The sequence below is a fragment of the Bidens hawaiensis genome, unplaced genomic scaffold (genome assembly GCF_021521415.1).
Source record: "Bidens hawaiensis isolate Kalapana, Puna unplaced genomic scaffold, B.hawaiensis_p1.1 tig00006781_1, whole genome shotgun sequence".
Taxonomy (NCBI): Eukaryota; Viridiplantae; Streptophyta; class Magnoliopsida; order Asterales; family Asteraceae; genus Bidens; species Bidens hawaiensis.
The window spans coordinates 1,062,901-1,077,134 of record NW_027491463.1 but is presented as its reverse complement, the minus strand read 5'-3'; the positions used below and the strand labels follow the sequence as shown (position 1 = coordinate 1,077,134).

At 42.1% G+C, this 14,234-nt stretch overlaps 1 protein-coding gene and 1 pseudogene across 1 annotated transcript; one reads left to right on the top strand and one right to left on the bottom strand.

Annotated features, from left to right (window-relative positions):
• Positions 1–9,672: 9,672 nt before the first annotated feature.
• LOC143633551 (protein DMR6-LIKE OXYGENASE 2-like) lies at positions 9,673–11,262 on the top strand. The gene is made up of 2 exons (XM_077101829.1): positions 9,673–9,908; positions 10,471–11,262. The coding sequence occupies exons 1-2, from the start codon at positions 9,684–9,686 to the stop codon at positions 11,260–11,262; spliced, it is 1,017 nt and encodes a 338-aa protein (XP_076957944.1). The 5' UTR covers positions 9,673–9,683.
• A 1,400-nt stretch (positions 11,263–12,662) lies between these two features.
• LOC143633550 (metal tolerance protein 1-like) lies at positions 12,663–13,834 on the bottom strand (annotated as a pseudogene).
• Positions 13,835–14,234: the final 400 nt, after the last annotated feature.

The following is a 14,234-nucleotide window of genomic DNA, read 5'->3' as shown; positions in this document are numbered from 1 at the left end:
TGCTGCGTCGCGCTTGGTGGGTCGAGCTGAAGGGTTTAAGGATGGCTATGAATATGGCATGCTGAAGAAGAATCCATCCGACTACCCTTATCAGCTCGACGTTGTCTGCGCTGACATGGCCGAGGTGGGGGAGAAGTATTTGAATACTCCCATTCCCATCCTTGAGCAGGTATTTTAACATTAATGAGTTTATCTTGACTTATTTTCCTAATCTTTTGTACTCATACTTTTCCTTGTGACTTGCAGATAGCCGCGCTTGCTGACCAGCCCGATCTTGGCGCGCTAAAGAAATTACTTGACGAATGTGAGGGGACTGGTGGCAGCGATGATGGCGCGGGCAATGCTGACTCTGCTAGCGGCTCTGGCGTGGCCAAAGGACCTACTCCTGACACTATCGTGATAGAAGACGACTCCATTCAAGACGAACAGCTTGATTATGGTAAGTTTGGAGATGATGAGGAGCGGGCTGCGCCAGATGCTGAGGGAGGAGCTAATGATGAGGACGATGAAGAGGCCGATGTTGATATAGAGACTTGAAAAGCCCTTCATGTTTTTTTTTGTTTGTAGTTTTTATCTCATCATTTTGTAAATTTGTAAACTTCTATGTTTTGGAATGAAATTTTGTTTTTCCCTTATTCGCATCTTGCGCATTCCCAATTCATCTCTTTATATTGCATGTTTATGCTCGTTGAATATAAGATATGCTTACACATTGAAACTTGGACAAGGCTGTAAGGAAATTATTTTATTTAATCCTTGACAGTTGTCACATTTTAAGTTATTTTGCACTATTCTGAATATGCTGACACGTGCCTTGGCACTTCATTATTCCTCTTTTGCGCGACGTTATCGCGCATTTATTATAGGGAATTATGAATGAGTTTTTTAGCCTTTACGTGTCAGTATGTGTTACTCTGATATCCATAACAATCCCATGCGCGACCTCGACCTGAGACCTTAACAACTATGTTTTGGCATGTGCTTTACCTTAGCTGTGCTTAGGTATTTTTATGGTCTAGCTGCGCAGCATGTAGGATGGATGTTGTGAGTAATTTGAGCTAAGGCTCATACTATTGGGCTAAGGCCCTGAGCTAAGGCTCATATTATTGGGCTAAGGCCCTGACGTTTTAGAGTTAAAACTCGTTAACGCGATTGAGCTTGAAGCTCGCGCATGTATGTTTTACTTCGTTTTATTTTTAGTTTTGATGTCAATACAATGTTGTCATATTGCTCAAAATTAATAAAGGAAAGTGTGAAACATGTATGCAAAAGGTAATAGAACACACATTAAGAGAAAATAGCGCGTATCATTATTCATAATGGCTTAAAAAGCCTTGATTACAAACTTGACAATTTTTACATGAAACATTTTCTAAGCTGTGCTGCGTTCCATGCACGCTGGATCTTCTTTCCATTCAAATCTTTTAAAGCGTATGCGCCTTTTCCCAATTCTTCCGAGACTTGATAAGGTCCCTCCCAGTTGGGGGACATCTTTCCCTGGGGTATCGCGCGACTAGCTTCATTGTTCCGAAGGACAAAATCATTCTTCTTGAAGTGGCATTCTTTCACGCGCTGATTGTAATATTTTTCTAGTTTTTTCTTGTATTTGGCTTCACTGATGATAGCCGCCTCTCTGCGCCCTTCAAGTAAGTTGAGATCCAACCTCTTTTCTTGCTCGTTGTCTTTTTTATTCATCATGAGCACTCTATAGGATGGGCATCCAATCTCTGCTGGAATTATAGCCTCCGTTCCATAGGTTAGGCTGAACGGGGACTCGCCATTGCTGGTTTTGCTTAATGTCCTGTGCGCCCACAGGACATTAGGTAATTCCTCGACCCATGCATGGGATTCTCCCTCCACCCTTTATTCAGCCCATTCAGCAAGCTTTGGTTCGCGCGCTCCACTTGGCCATTCCCTTGAGGGTGGTATACTGAAGTGAAGACTTGGTTGATGCGCAATTCCTTGAGCCAACTGGATATCTTCCTGTCAGTGAATTGTTTGCCATTGTCGCTCACAATTTCCATGGGCAGGCCAAAACGGCATATGATGTGGCTCCAAATAAATTGCTTCATTGCCTCGGCTGTGATTTTTGCTAGTGGCTTGGCTTCAACCCATTTTGTGAAATAGTCTACTGCCACTACCAAAAATTTTACTCGCCTTTGCGCTTGTGGTAAGGGACCCACAATATCGATTGCCCATTTGTGGAAAGGCCATGCGGAGGTCACCGGAATCAAGTTGTTCTTTGGCCGCATAGTGTTTGGCGCATAGCTCTGACACGCTTTGCATTTTTGGATCTCTTTTAACGCGTCCAAGTACATGCCTGGCCAATAGTAACATGCGTTCATTGCCTTGGCAACCACCATGCGCGGGCCAGCATGTATTCCACAGATTCCTTCGTGTATCTCTCTGATCACATAGCTTGCTTCCTCAGCATCCAGGCATTTCATGAGCGGTCCAAGATAAGAGCGTCGATATAACGTACCATCAAGCAGCTCGTAGTTCTGCGACTTGTGTCTTATCTTCCTCGCCTGTGCGCGATCGTCCGGTACCTTTCCCTCCTTCAAGAATTCCATTAATGGAGTTATCCATGATGAAGGTGTTGTATGAATTACAAAGACAGACTTCGCTCCCACCGACGGGTTGCTCATTACTTCCACCCTGACATCTTTGCCAAAGTGATCGAAGCTGGTTGATGCCATCTTGCTCAACGCGTCGGCAAACTTGTTTTCACTGCGCGGAATATGTATGATTCTGAAGAAGTCAAATTGCTCGGTGAGTTTCTTCGCCTGCTCTAAATACAGAGGCATAGTGTTCTCCTTGGCATCATAAAGGCCATTGACCTGTGCTGCTACCAAGTATGAATCGACATGAGCCTCTAGCTTTTTAACTCCGAACTTGTGCGCGATGCGCAGACCAGCCAGCAGGGCTTCATACTCAGCTTCATTGTTGGTGCTCTTGAAATCCAACCTGATTGCGTAAGTATACTCATGACTTTCTGGATCCACCAGTTTGAGGCCTGCGCCGGACCCTTTGTTGTTTGAAGCTCCATCAGTGAATAATCTCCAAACATTTTCTTCATTATTGGCTTGCGGAGGGTCTACTTCGCGCTGAGCCTCTTCGACTTTTCCTTCAGGGATTTCTGCAATGAAATCAGCTAAGACTTGACCCTTGATTGCTGGACGAGGTTTGTAGGTGATCGTGTGCTCCCCTAATTCCAGCGCCCATTTTGTCAGCCTTCCTGAGAGCGCGGGACGTCGCAATACTTGCTGGATGTTGTAATCAGTCAGGACTTCAATGGGATGACCATTGAAATATCTATGAAGCTTGCGCGACGCATGTGTTAGTGATAAAACTAACTTTTCTATGATGGTGTAGCGCGTCTCAGGATCTGTCAGCACCCGACTTACAAAATAGATTGGTGTTTGGATTCCCTTGCGATCCACCAACAACACTGCGCCAATGGCGCGCTCTCCTGCTGACAGGTACAACGTTAGAGTTTCGCCAGGTAGTGGAGCTGTGAGCGCAGGCAGATTTATCAGACATTCTTTTATCTCACTGAAAGCTTGCTCGGCCTCAGGCGTCCACTTGAATTGGCTTTTCTTTAAGCAATTTCTCAATGTCTTAACGAATGGGGTAGATTTGCTTGCATGGTTCGCTAGGAACCTGTTAATTGATACCAATCTACCATTCAACGTTTGAACTTCCTTCATGGTGGATGGTGAGGGCATGTCAAGGATAGCCTCCACCTTCTCTGGGTTCACCTTGAAACCATCCTTGGTGACCATTACACCGAGAAATTTCCCTTCTTCTACGCCGAATGTGCATTTGCTCGGGTTGAGCTTCATGTTTACTTCCTTTAGACGCCAAAGGGTTTCTTCGATGTCTTTGAGCATTTGTTTTTCCTCCCTGCTTTTAATCACCAAATCATCCACGTAGACTTCTAAGTTTCTTCCAATTTGCTCGTTGAAAACCGCATCTATGAGTCTTTGGTAAGTGGCTCCTGCATTCTTCAAACCAAAGAGCATTTTTGTGTAACAGAAAACACCCTTGTCAGTTCTGAAGGCAGTCTTGTCCTCATCTTGTGGTGCCATTTGAATTTGGTGATAGCCCTTATAGGCATCCAGGAAACATTTGAGCTTAAACGGCGCCACAGAGTCCACCTTCGCGTCAATGTTTGGGAGGGGGTAACAATCTTTTGGACACGATTTGTTGAGGTCCTTGAAATCAATGCACATTCTCCATGACCCATTGCTCTTCTTTACCATCACAGGATTGGCTACCCATGTTTGGTATCGTATTGGGTGGATGATATTTGCGCGCAGTAGATCTTCTACTTGCTCATTCATGGCCTTTGCCTTCTCATCCCCCATGACTCTTTTCTTTTGAGCAATTGGCTCTACAGACTTGAATGTGTTGAGAGAATGCTGCCAGGTCTCGCGGAACCCCAGTCATATCAGAATGTTGCCACGCGAAGACCGATATATACGTTGTGAGCAATCTTTTCATTCTCACCCTTGTGTCATCTGATATCGTAGCTCCAATTGTGATAGTTTGTTCTGGGAATTTTGGGTTGAGAATCCATTCCTCTGGCGCGTTTTTTGCCATTGGAAGCTTCATTCTCCCTTCTCGCGGTATACTTGTTACTGCGCACAAATGATCTCGGTATACAAATGTTACTCCTGTTGGTGTTGGGAACCCCAACGCGCCGTGCGCTGGTGACGGTATGGCGTTGAATTGGGCAATCGTTCTTCTACCCAAGATCATATTATGGCATGAAGTGGTGGGCAAGACCAAGAAGTTGACAATTTCAGCTCGCTTGTGTTTCTCATCCCCCATAGTTAGTTCGAATTGTATCTGACCTAGGGGGTGAATAATTTCGTTTGAGACACCCGAGATTGGTGCATTCAAAATTTCAAGCCTTGCTTAGTCTGCTGGATCCAACTTCCTGAAACATTGCTCATACATGATGTCTGATTCACTGCCGGTGTCCAGCAGGACTTTTGACACCTCGTAATGAGCGATGTGTGCAGTGATGACTAGAGGACTGCTGATAGACGGGCCTCCTCTGATTCTTGGGAAGATTACTTGTTGCTCGCGCCAATCCCCTTGGACTTGCGCGCTTCTCTTCCTCGATCCTTGCCCTTGCCTTCCTCCTTCAGCTACACAGATTCTTTTGAATTTTTTACTGGCTGAGGCTCCGTCTGGTTGTTCATTCTCTGGTCTTGGGTTTTTCACCAGGTGAGCCAACTTGCCTGATTTCACATCTCTTTCAATCGCATCCTTCAAATGGTGGCATGCATTGGTGTTGTGCCCTGTGGACTTGTGAAACTCACAATACTTGCCACTGTTTGGTGGTCCCTTATGGAGTAATGGCTTGGGGCTTTTAAACTGGACATTCTCTGTGCTTAACACTTGCGAAGGCGTTTTGGTGAGGGGAGTCCATATTCTTGGTAGAGGCCTGTTAGGCTCTCTGCCGCCTTCCCTCTCGTCACCTTCTCCGCGATTACGAATGTTTTTTTGGGGCTGGGGTGAACTTGGTTGCGCTTGCTTTTCTGCGGGGGAATAACTGGTTTGTTGCAACCTGGACCATACGGAGTTTTGTTTGCCCCTCCTTTCATTGTTGCGTGGTGCTTCTGTTTGATGCCCTCTATCTCTTGCTCTGTCTTGGGCAATTTGTTTTTCATTTCGCGCGAAGACTCGCGATGCTTCCATAAGCTTAGCCCAAGTGGTTGGCATGCCATCTCTGCTCACGAGAGCTCTGCGGAGTTGATCACTGCGCGCACCTTGTATAAAGGCCACGCGCAAGAGTTGTTCAGTGATACCTCCAATTGCAAGAGATTCCTGATTGAAACGAGTTATGTAGTCTTCAATGGTTTCATCATTCCTGCGCACGCAGTGCATGATGTCATCGGGGTCGCGCGTGTGTCTGCGCTGCTGTACAAAGTGAGCCTGGAACTTCTCCAATAGCTCTTCAAACCCATCGATTTGTCCTGTCGGCAAGCTTTCGAACCAGACACGCGCTGCGCCCGTGAGGCAGCGAGCAAACATGTGACACCATGTTGGCATCGTCCAGCTTTCTAGGTTTCCAGTGTTGTAAAAACCTTGTAAGAAATCATCTGGATCTGTTGTACCATCGTACTTGCCTAGACCACTTGGCATCTTGGTTTTGTGTTGAATGGGAGCCTTCGCAATGCGCTCAGTGAATTTTGAATGTTTCACCAAGATGGCCGGCCTATATGGTGTGGTTACGTCCACTTGCCCTCTCGCTTGTGGGTTGTACGGTGTGTATAGATCCATATCAACTTTGGCTCCAGGCGCTATGTTCATGTGCGCTCGAAGCTGTGAACCTCCTGCATGAGTATCTCGCGTCTTCCTCATGCTGTGCACCTCTTTTTCATCACTAACATCAGCGTGTTCGGTGTGAACAGAGTGACCATATTCCGGCGCGCGCGCCCTTTTTGTTGTTCCCTGAATGGTTTGTTTATCAAATGCGAGCCTTTGTGTTAAGTCGGCTAACTTTTTGTGTTTGACCAGCTCATTGTATTTGTCCATTTAACGCCGTTGTTCTTTTATGAGCCATTCTTTAGGGTCATTGGTTTCAACTTCCGGACCCATTGGTCCTTTTTGTTTTGCACCAGTCAGATTTTGGAACGTGAGATCGTCTGGAGGAGTTTTAGTCTAGCTATGAGGTGTTGTGATGAAAGGATGGTTACTGGTGGTGCGCGCAGTATCACGCGGCGCCCTCAGAAACTGCTGTCCCTCATTAACATCCTCAAGCTCATTATCCTCCAGAACTTGATCGCTGTTTCGAACACCGGAAACCATGGTGAAGATTTTCAGAGAGAACTGATGAGATAGTGGTTTTGTTGCCGATGTAACAGGTGATGGCGCCAATGAAGAAACGTGGATCGACTTACTGGCAGACGATCAACTTTCCTCGGGTATGAGTGTGCTATATCACCGATGGTTTTCCGGAGTATGAATTCTTCCACCTACAAAACGAGCAGCACCGTGAACTTACCCCTCAGAAAGGGACAGAGGGGTCCTCTTTGGTGTAACCCTCCGGTGTGAGAATAAGATATTGTAGGAGAAGATAATAATAATCTGAAAGTGAGTAAGGATTTAGAATGTATTTTCTTGCTTACCTCCCCTTGTGGAGGTGGTGTAGTATTTATAGTGTTAGGGTTTCCAATGATTGGGCTCAGACCCAATTAGGGCCTTTTTGGCCTCCTCCTATTGCTTCGCGCCACGTGTCCTTAGGACACCTGGTGCTTTTTCATTGATTATTCTCTGACCAAGGTATTTCACCTGACCCATGTGCAATCACGTGGTAGCACATGGGTTTTGCTGAGTTGTCCACCTTTCATTGGCAGCTGTCAACATCAGCATATTCTTTATTCCTTAAAGGATACCTTCTGGAAGGTTGTCTGATGAGCACAATCATGGTTGTCCTTATCTTGATTTGGATAAGGACGTGGTTGATTATGTGCATGTGTGATATGCGTCTATCCTGGGGATGCGTGAGGTCTTCTCTTTATTCTCACGCGCAGATATTTCATGCGCAGATGTGATATGCGCAAGCATATGTAATAAGCGTGAGCATATGTGAGATGCGCCACGCGCAGATGTGATATGCGTGAGCATATATGATGCGTGAGCATATGTGATATGCGCCACACGCAGATGCGCCACGCGCAGATGTGATATGCGTGAGCATATGTGATATGCGTGAGCATATGTGATATGCGCCACGCGCATAGGTTTTGGCTTTGTGTCTTCATGACATCCTGATTTCAAGCCTCTTGTCTATATCTTGTGGGTTGACCCGCCCCGCTCGATGTTAAGGCGGGTGCATACCTCTTCAATGGATACAATGCGTATGGATTAATACCCTGGATAAAGTTGTGGTTGAAACTGAACTTGTTGAATATTTTGGACGTTTTTTAATAATTTTCCATCACGTAGTTCAGGTGTTGGAAGGGTGGATAAGTGGCTTGTTGAAATTGACCAAAAACCCATGGTGGATCTTGGAATTGGCTCCGGTTTGGAGTCGGGATGGGTTGTCTCGGGTTTAGAGTGGTGACATTGTTTAGCAATTATTGTAACGGAGTGTTATCAATTTTTTTTTTGGTTGATAGTAGGGGTGTTCTTCGGGCTATTTTTTTAGGTTTCGGGTTGTTCAGGTTTGAGCTCAAAGCAAATTTACCCAAGAACTGACCAACATAAGATCGGGGTTGTTCGAGTTTTAGGTTCAACAGGTCGGATTTCAAGTTTAACAAGTTAATTAAAAAAGTTATTCACCTTAAACAAGATAATAAATAAATAATACCATATTACAAATCTTCATAAAACCATAATCAAATCAAATTTAACATACAACCATAATCTAAAACTAAACTTATATTGAAACCACTTAATTAAATTAAATCCAAGTTAACTTTCTTTTCATTCACATTAACAACTATTTAAATGAATTCATCATGAACGATAACGAAGCCTCTTGTTCAGTAACATGAACTATAAAACCTTTTTTTAATGGCCTGGATTATAATTAACTTTCTCAATGGACTAACGAAGACTCTTGTTCGGTACCACATCCACTACGCACCCGAAAATAACACAAATACACATAACATTCTGATATTGAACGATACAACATTACATATAAATACACCCCTAATCCAAAGCATTCACATAATTCACAAGAACAGAAGCTTGATTAACTGGAGAACTATACAACTTGTGACGTCTAACCTACTATACAAAAAACGAGGATACATGCATCTAATTCGGGTTATTCGGGTAGACCCGAATTTGGGGATTACAACCCAACTAACGACCCGAAATGTTTAATCTAAGGCTCGGGTTAGAAGTTTAAATGAGTCGGGTTCGGTATTCGGGCACGGTTAAAAAACACGCCCCTAGTTAAAAGTGTGTGTGTGTTTGAAAAGGTATATATATATTTGGCTGGTGTGAACTATGAAGGTGCATGAGTTATAGATTTTGTTATTTGAATATATAATTTAGTTTTATTTTTTCCACTACTTTCATACTTAAAAAGGGGAACCCCTTATAAAAACGACTTTTTTCCTTTTATTAAAAAGAATGGTAACCGTTAACAAGGGTGGCAGACCAACCCCGTCCCTGCTTCGTCTGAGCCCCTGAATCTCACCTCCGCCATGCGAGTGGTCTGAGCCCACCTTGTTCGCTCGATTGATACTGTCCCGACATTGGATTTTGGTGCGCATGATCTAATAACCTACTTAGCGCAAGCCAGCAATAGAAGGCAAGTCTAAATAATTTTAGTAACTAAGCTAACATAATCAAATATATAATCATCACAAGACGTATGCTAATATTGGCCATAGAAAAAGTCACCAACTAACCCACGAGTTGCCATGTTTAGGCAAACATTAACACAATCTTAAGAATATACATACATTTAATATTATGTACCGCATAAATAAGTTTGCACAGGTAAGGCGATACGTCATCATGTTTTTGTCACCTAACACTAAGTCATCTTCACAGTCACATGTAACCGTCAGTAATCAGTGTCACCATCCCACATGAACAATCCAAATTCGATATTAACTCTACATCAATTTCCATGGTTATATAAACCCCTCAATTCTCATATGAATCTCATCGCTCTCTCTCTCTCTCTCTCTCTCTCTGCAACAATGGCTCCCACCCCTAAAGCATTACTAGTTAGCGACCTCGTTTCCTCCGAAAACATAGAGCAAATCCCTTCAAACTACATCCGCCCTATCTCCGAACGCCCCAATTTGCAAGATGTTTACGATGATACCATCCCGCTTATCGATCTCCACCATCTATCCGGCCCCAATCGCGCTCATGTAGTCAACCAAATCGGTGAAGCATGCCGGAACTATGGCTTCTTTCAGGTTATATTTTACTATCTTAGAACTCACGTAGTACATGGGGTGAAAAATGTCAATAATAAAGTTTTAAAATTTTTATGTACTTTTTTAATGATTATTTATGACCATTGATATTTTTTATACTCATTTATAATTTTTTTATATGTACTTAAGCTCGGTTCAAATTAATTTAGTCGTTTATACTCATTTATAATTTTTTTATTTGTATTTAGTTCGAAATTATTATACATGGTATATATTATCTCGTTATTTTTCCAGAGTTTTATTTATAATGATTATTGTTGTACAAACATATGTATTATCTTGCTTTGACTTGTTATCTTGCTTTGACTCATGAGCTATAACTCAAGCTCGATAAGTTAAGCTCCGGTTGAACTAAAAAAGTAAAGAAGCTTATTTTCATATTAGATAAGTGAAATTTGTTTCTCAACTCAACTCAACACAACTAGAGCTTGAACAAGCCGATCTCGACTAGCTCACGAGCTGCTTGGCTCAATTACACTTTGTATATATATTAAGGGTTTTCCCTAAACTATATTAATTCAAATACATTCTCATTACACAGGTGAAAAACCATGGGGTACCAGAATCCACCATAGCTAACATGATCGAAATAGCTAGAGAGTTCTTCAAGCTACCAGAAGAAGAAAAACTCAAAACATACTCGGACGACCCGACCCAAACCACCCGACTATCCACCAGCTTCAATATCCGCACTGAAAAGGTTGCAAACTGGAGAGACTTCTTGAGACTTCATTGTTACCCGGTTCAAGATTACATCCATGAATGGCCCGATAGCCCGGAGGGCTTCCGGGCCCGCATAGCAGAGTATTGCCAGAGCACATGCGGGCTAGCACTCCAGTTAAGCGAGGCCATTTCAGAGAGCTTAGGACTCGACAAGGACTATATTAATAACAACCAGTTGGGAAAACATGGTCAGCATATGGCCTTGAATTACTACCCGCCCTGCCCGCAGCCCGATTTGACTTACGGGCTGCCTGGGCACAAGGATAGTAATCTCATCACCATCCTTCTTCAGGATGAGGTGCCCGGTCTCCAGGTCCAAAGAAACGGGCACTGGGTTGCTGTCAGCCCGGTTCCCAATACATTCATTATTAATATTGGTGATCAAGTTCAAGTAATGAGCAACGATAAGTACAAGAGTATTTTGCATCGAGCTGTGGTGAACTGTGATAAAGAGCGGATATCTATACCGACGTTTTACTGCCCGTCGCGTGATGCAATGATCGGTCCCGCTTCGGAACTGGTAACCAGTGACGAGCCGGCTGTGTATCAACAGTTTACCTACGGGGAATACTATGATGTTTTGGAACAAAGGACTTGCAACCGAGAGTAATTTGGATATGTTCAAGGCTACATCATCGGCTAAAAATGATGAAGGTGATTCAAACCTCTCCAGGGTGGTCATGACGTGAAAGGCATGCAGATTGGTCAAGAGCTGAAGTATACTGGATAAAGCCGTTTGCTTATTTTATTTTGTGTTTGTTTATTTTGAATAAGTTCGTTCTTTTCTTTTCTTTCGTTGAATAAGTCTAGAAGTCCGTTGTAGGTACCAAGTCCTTAGCTTGTGTACGTTACTATTTTCCCTGTTTAAAGATCATGTAGTTGGTATGCTTTCCAGTATTCTCAATAATAGAAAAATATAGTTCTTGGCCTCTTGTGTTCATTATATTAAAATTCTTTTACCATCAAATTAAAAACACGACATGGAAGAGTTTGGAGTTGGTTTAAAAGATCCTAGAATTGAGCAAGGGGTAGAGAATAAAGGTTGCTTTATGTTTATCTTTGTATTTTTAATCAGTTTTTGAAACTTGTTTGAATAGCAGCTGGTGTAAATACATTCATTAGCTAGGTCTTGTTCTCGTAATCATTTTCTTCAAGTTATTTTCATTAATAAAAGAGTAGTACATGGTGCTGTGTGCAATCGGTTACTGTTGTAGAACTTACTAGACGCTAGTTGGGTGATGGAGTAGGGACTAGCGATTAATCGGGATTAATAAAATTAAAATTCATATCTAATTTTTCAAATATACATACGTATGCCAAATTTTATATATGAATTTTTCAATTTTGGCCGATTTTGACCAAGTAGCAATTAATCGGCGACTGGTCGATAGGGTAACTACTAGCGATTAATTGGTGGCTGAATTCGTGTCCAGTGGTGCCGCCAAACCGCCTAACGTGTTTGCCACATGATTCGTCTATCGAATACATGGTTGTTTCCCAAGGTATGCACTTTTTATGTTTGAGCCTTTTTGTTCTATTTTCTCGGTCTAGCGAAGCCAGAAGTAGTTTGGCAACTTCTAAAACCGATTCGGACCCGCGAATCATTTCGGTTAACTTTACAAATTTTCTCTTTAAACACTCTTTTAGAGTATATATATCCCTTTTCATGAATAAACTTATTTTGATATATTTAAAAAAAGTTAGCATAATAAGTATTTTGTCTAGATTCTATAATGGCTTCTCAACAAATGTGGAGAACAATCAAACAGATAATAAAAGAAAAGTAGGAACTTTTGCAATATCCATGAAGAATTTTGGCATAAAATCTGAATCTCTTGCCCTTTATCAAAATAACACTGAGATTCTTTTAAAGGGTGGGTTCTTGAAGGTTCATTAAAGTAACCAAAAGGAAAGAACAAGAACTATCCCCATAACATGCATCATATGTTCAATGAACTCACAAAATAAAAACTAAATAAAACATTTGATAACTCAGAGTAAAAAACAGTACCTGATTCTTATTCTCTCTCAATTTGGATTGTAACATGACTAATATTATACTCTCTTCTAATGTAATCAACCACTTTATCCAGCACCATATCAGCATTCGCTTCACGCCTTATCTTTACATGACAAGCCAACAAAACTTTCCCGACTGTAATCGCCCAAATATGCAACTCATGAATCGCCACTACTTCATCAATCTGACAAAGCCCGTTTTCCAATCAAGTTGCATCAATCTCTCTCGGCGTACTTTCCATCAAAACCTCTAAGATATCACGCAGCATGTTGATCGTTGTATACAACACGATAACGGAAAACAAAAGTGTGCAAATTGGATCAACAATTGTCCATTTGGGATTGTACCATATGACTGCAGCACCAACCATTACACCAATACTCTGAATCGAATCACCAAGCACATGAAGATACGCGCCTTGAACGTTTATATTACTCCTTTTAGGTTTGTTTTCATATTTTGAGTATGATTCTAGTAGAGGCTGATTATGATCTTCATGTCCATCATGATGATTTTCATCATGTTGATGATGGTGCACACTAAGTCCATGACTGTGTTCATGATCATGATCATGATGACCATGATGATGTCCATGACCATGACCATGACCATGACCATGATCATGGCCGAGTATGAAAATCATGAAAATATTAACAAACAATCCAACGGTTGAGATAATAAACATGAGACCGCCTTCAACCACAACTGTACCATGAACAAGTCTATCAATAGCTTCATAAACAAGAATACCAGTAAGCAACCATATCAGCTGAATCGAAACTAGCGTCCCAAGAATCTCAATTCTAAAGAAACCATAAGATTGGCGAGGCGTAGCTTCCCATCCAGAAGCCCAAACTGCAAACAAAGATATAGCAAATGCAGCAACATCAGATAGCAAATGAGCTGCATCTGTCAAAATTGCAAGGCTGTTTGCTTTGATTCCACCAACTACTTCAACTGCCATGAAAAGGAAACAGATTACAACACTGGCCATTAGCTTCGATGTGGAAGATGATCGTTCTTCTGCATCTCTAGAACTGGTTTTGGTATCTGAGAATCCACATCCTGCTCCTGCACAAGCTTTGGTCCCAACATAGTTTTTCTCAGTGGTTTGTGCATCTGTTGAGATGTCGATTGAACGATGATCATGTTTAGGATCCATCTGCAAATAGATAATAGTTTATTTCCAATGAATAATATTGTTAATCTAATCTAACCTAAATCTAAGAACAAGAGAGAGAATACGAAATGAGAAAGCAGTGGTTCTAATTTACAACTAGCTGCCTACAATGAATCTGATTAGGTATTTATACCAGTTCATACATCTAAGTAATGAAGCGCTGTAAAGAAACCGAACCGAACAAGGTCTCGTTCATGTTCGCTCATTAAGCTTTTTATTGGATAAGCAAACCACTCACGAACACCTTACCGAACAAAACTTCTTGTCCATGAACGATTCACAAGCACAAAACAAACAATGTTTTATTTAATTTGGCAAACCGATAATGACCAATGTCAAAGGTTCGCTCCAGCCAAGTTTGTGTTGGTGTTTTTTTTTCAAC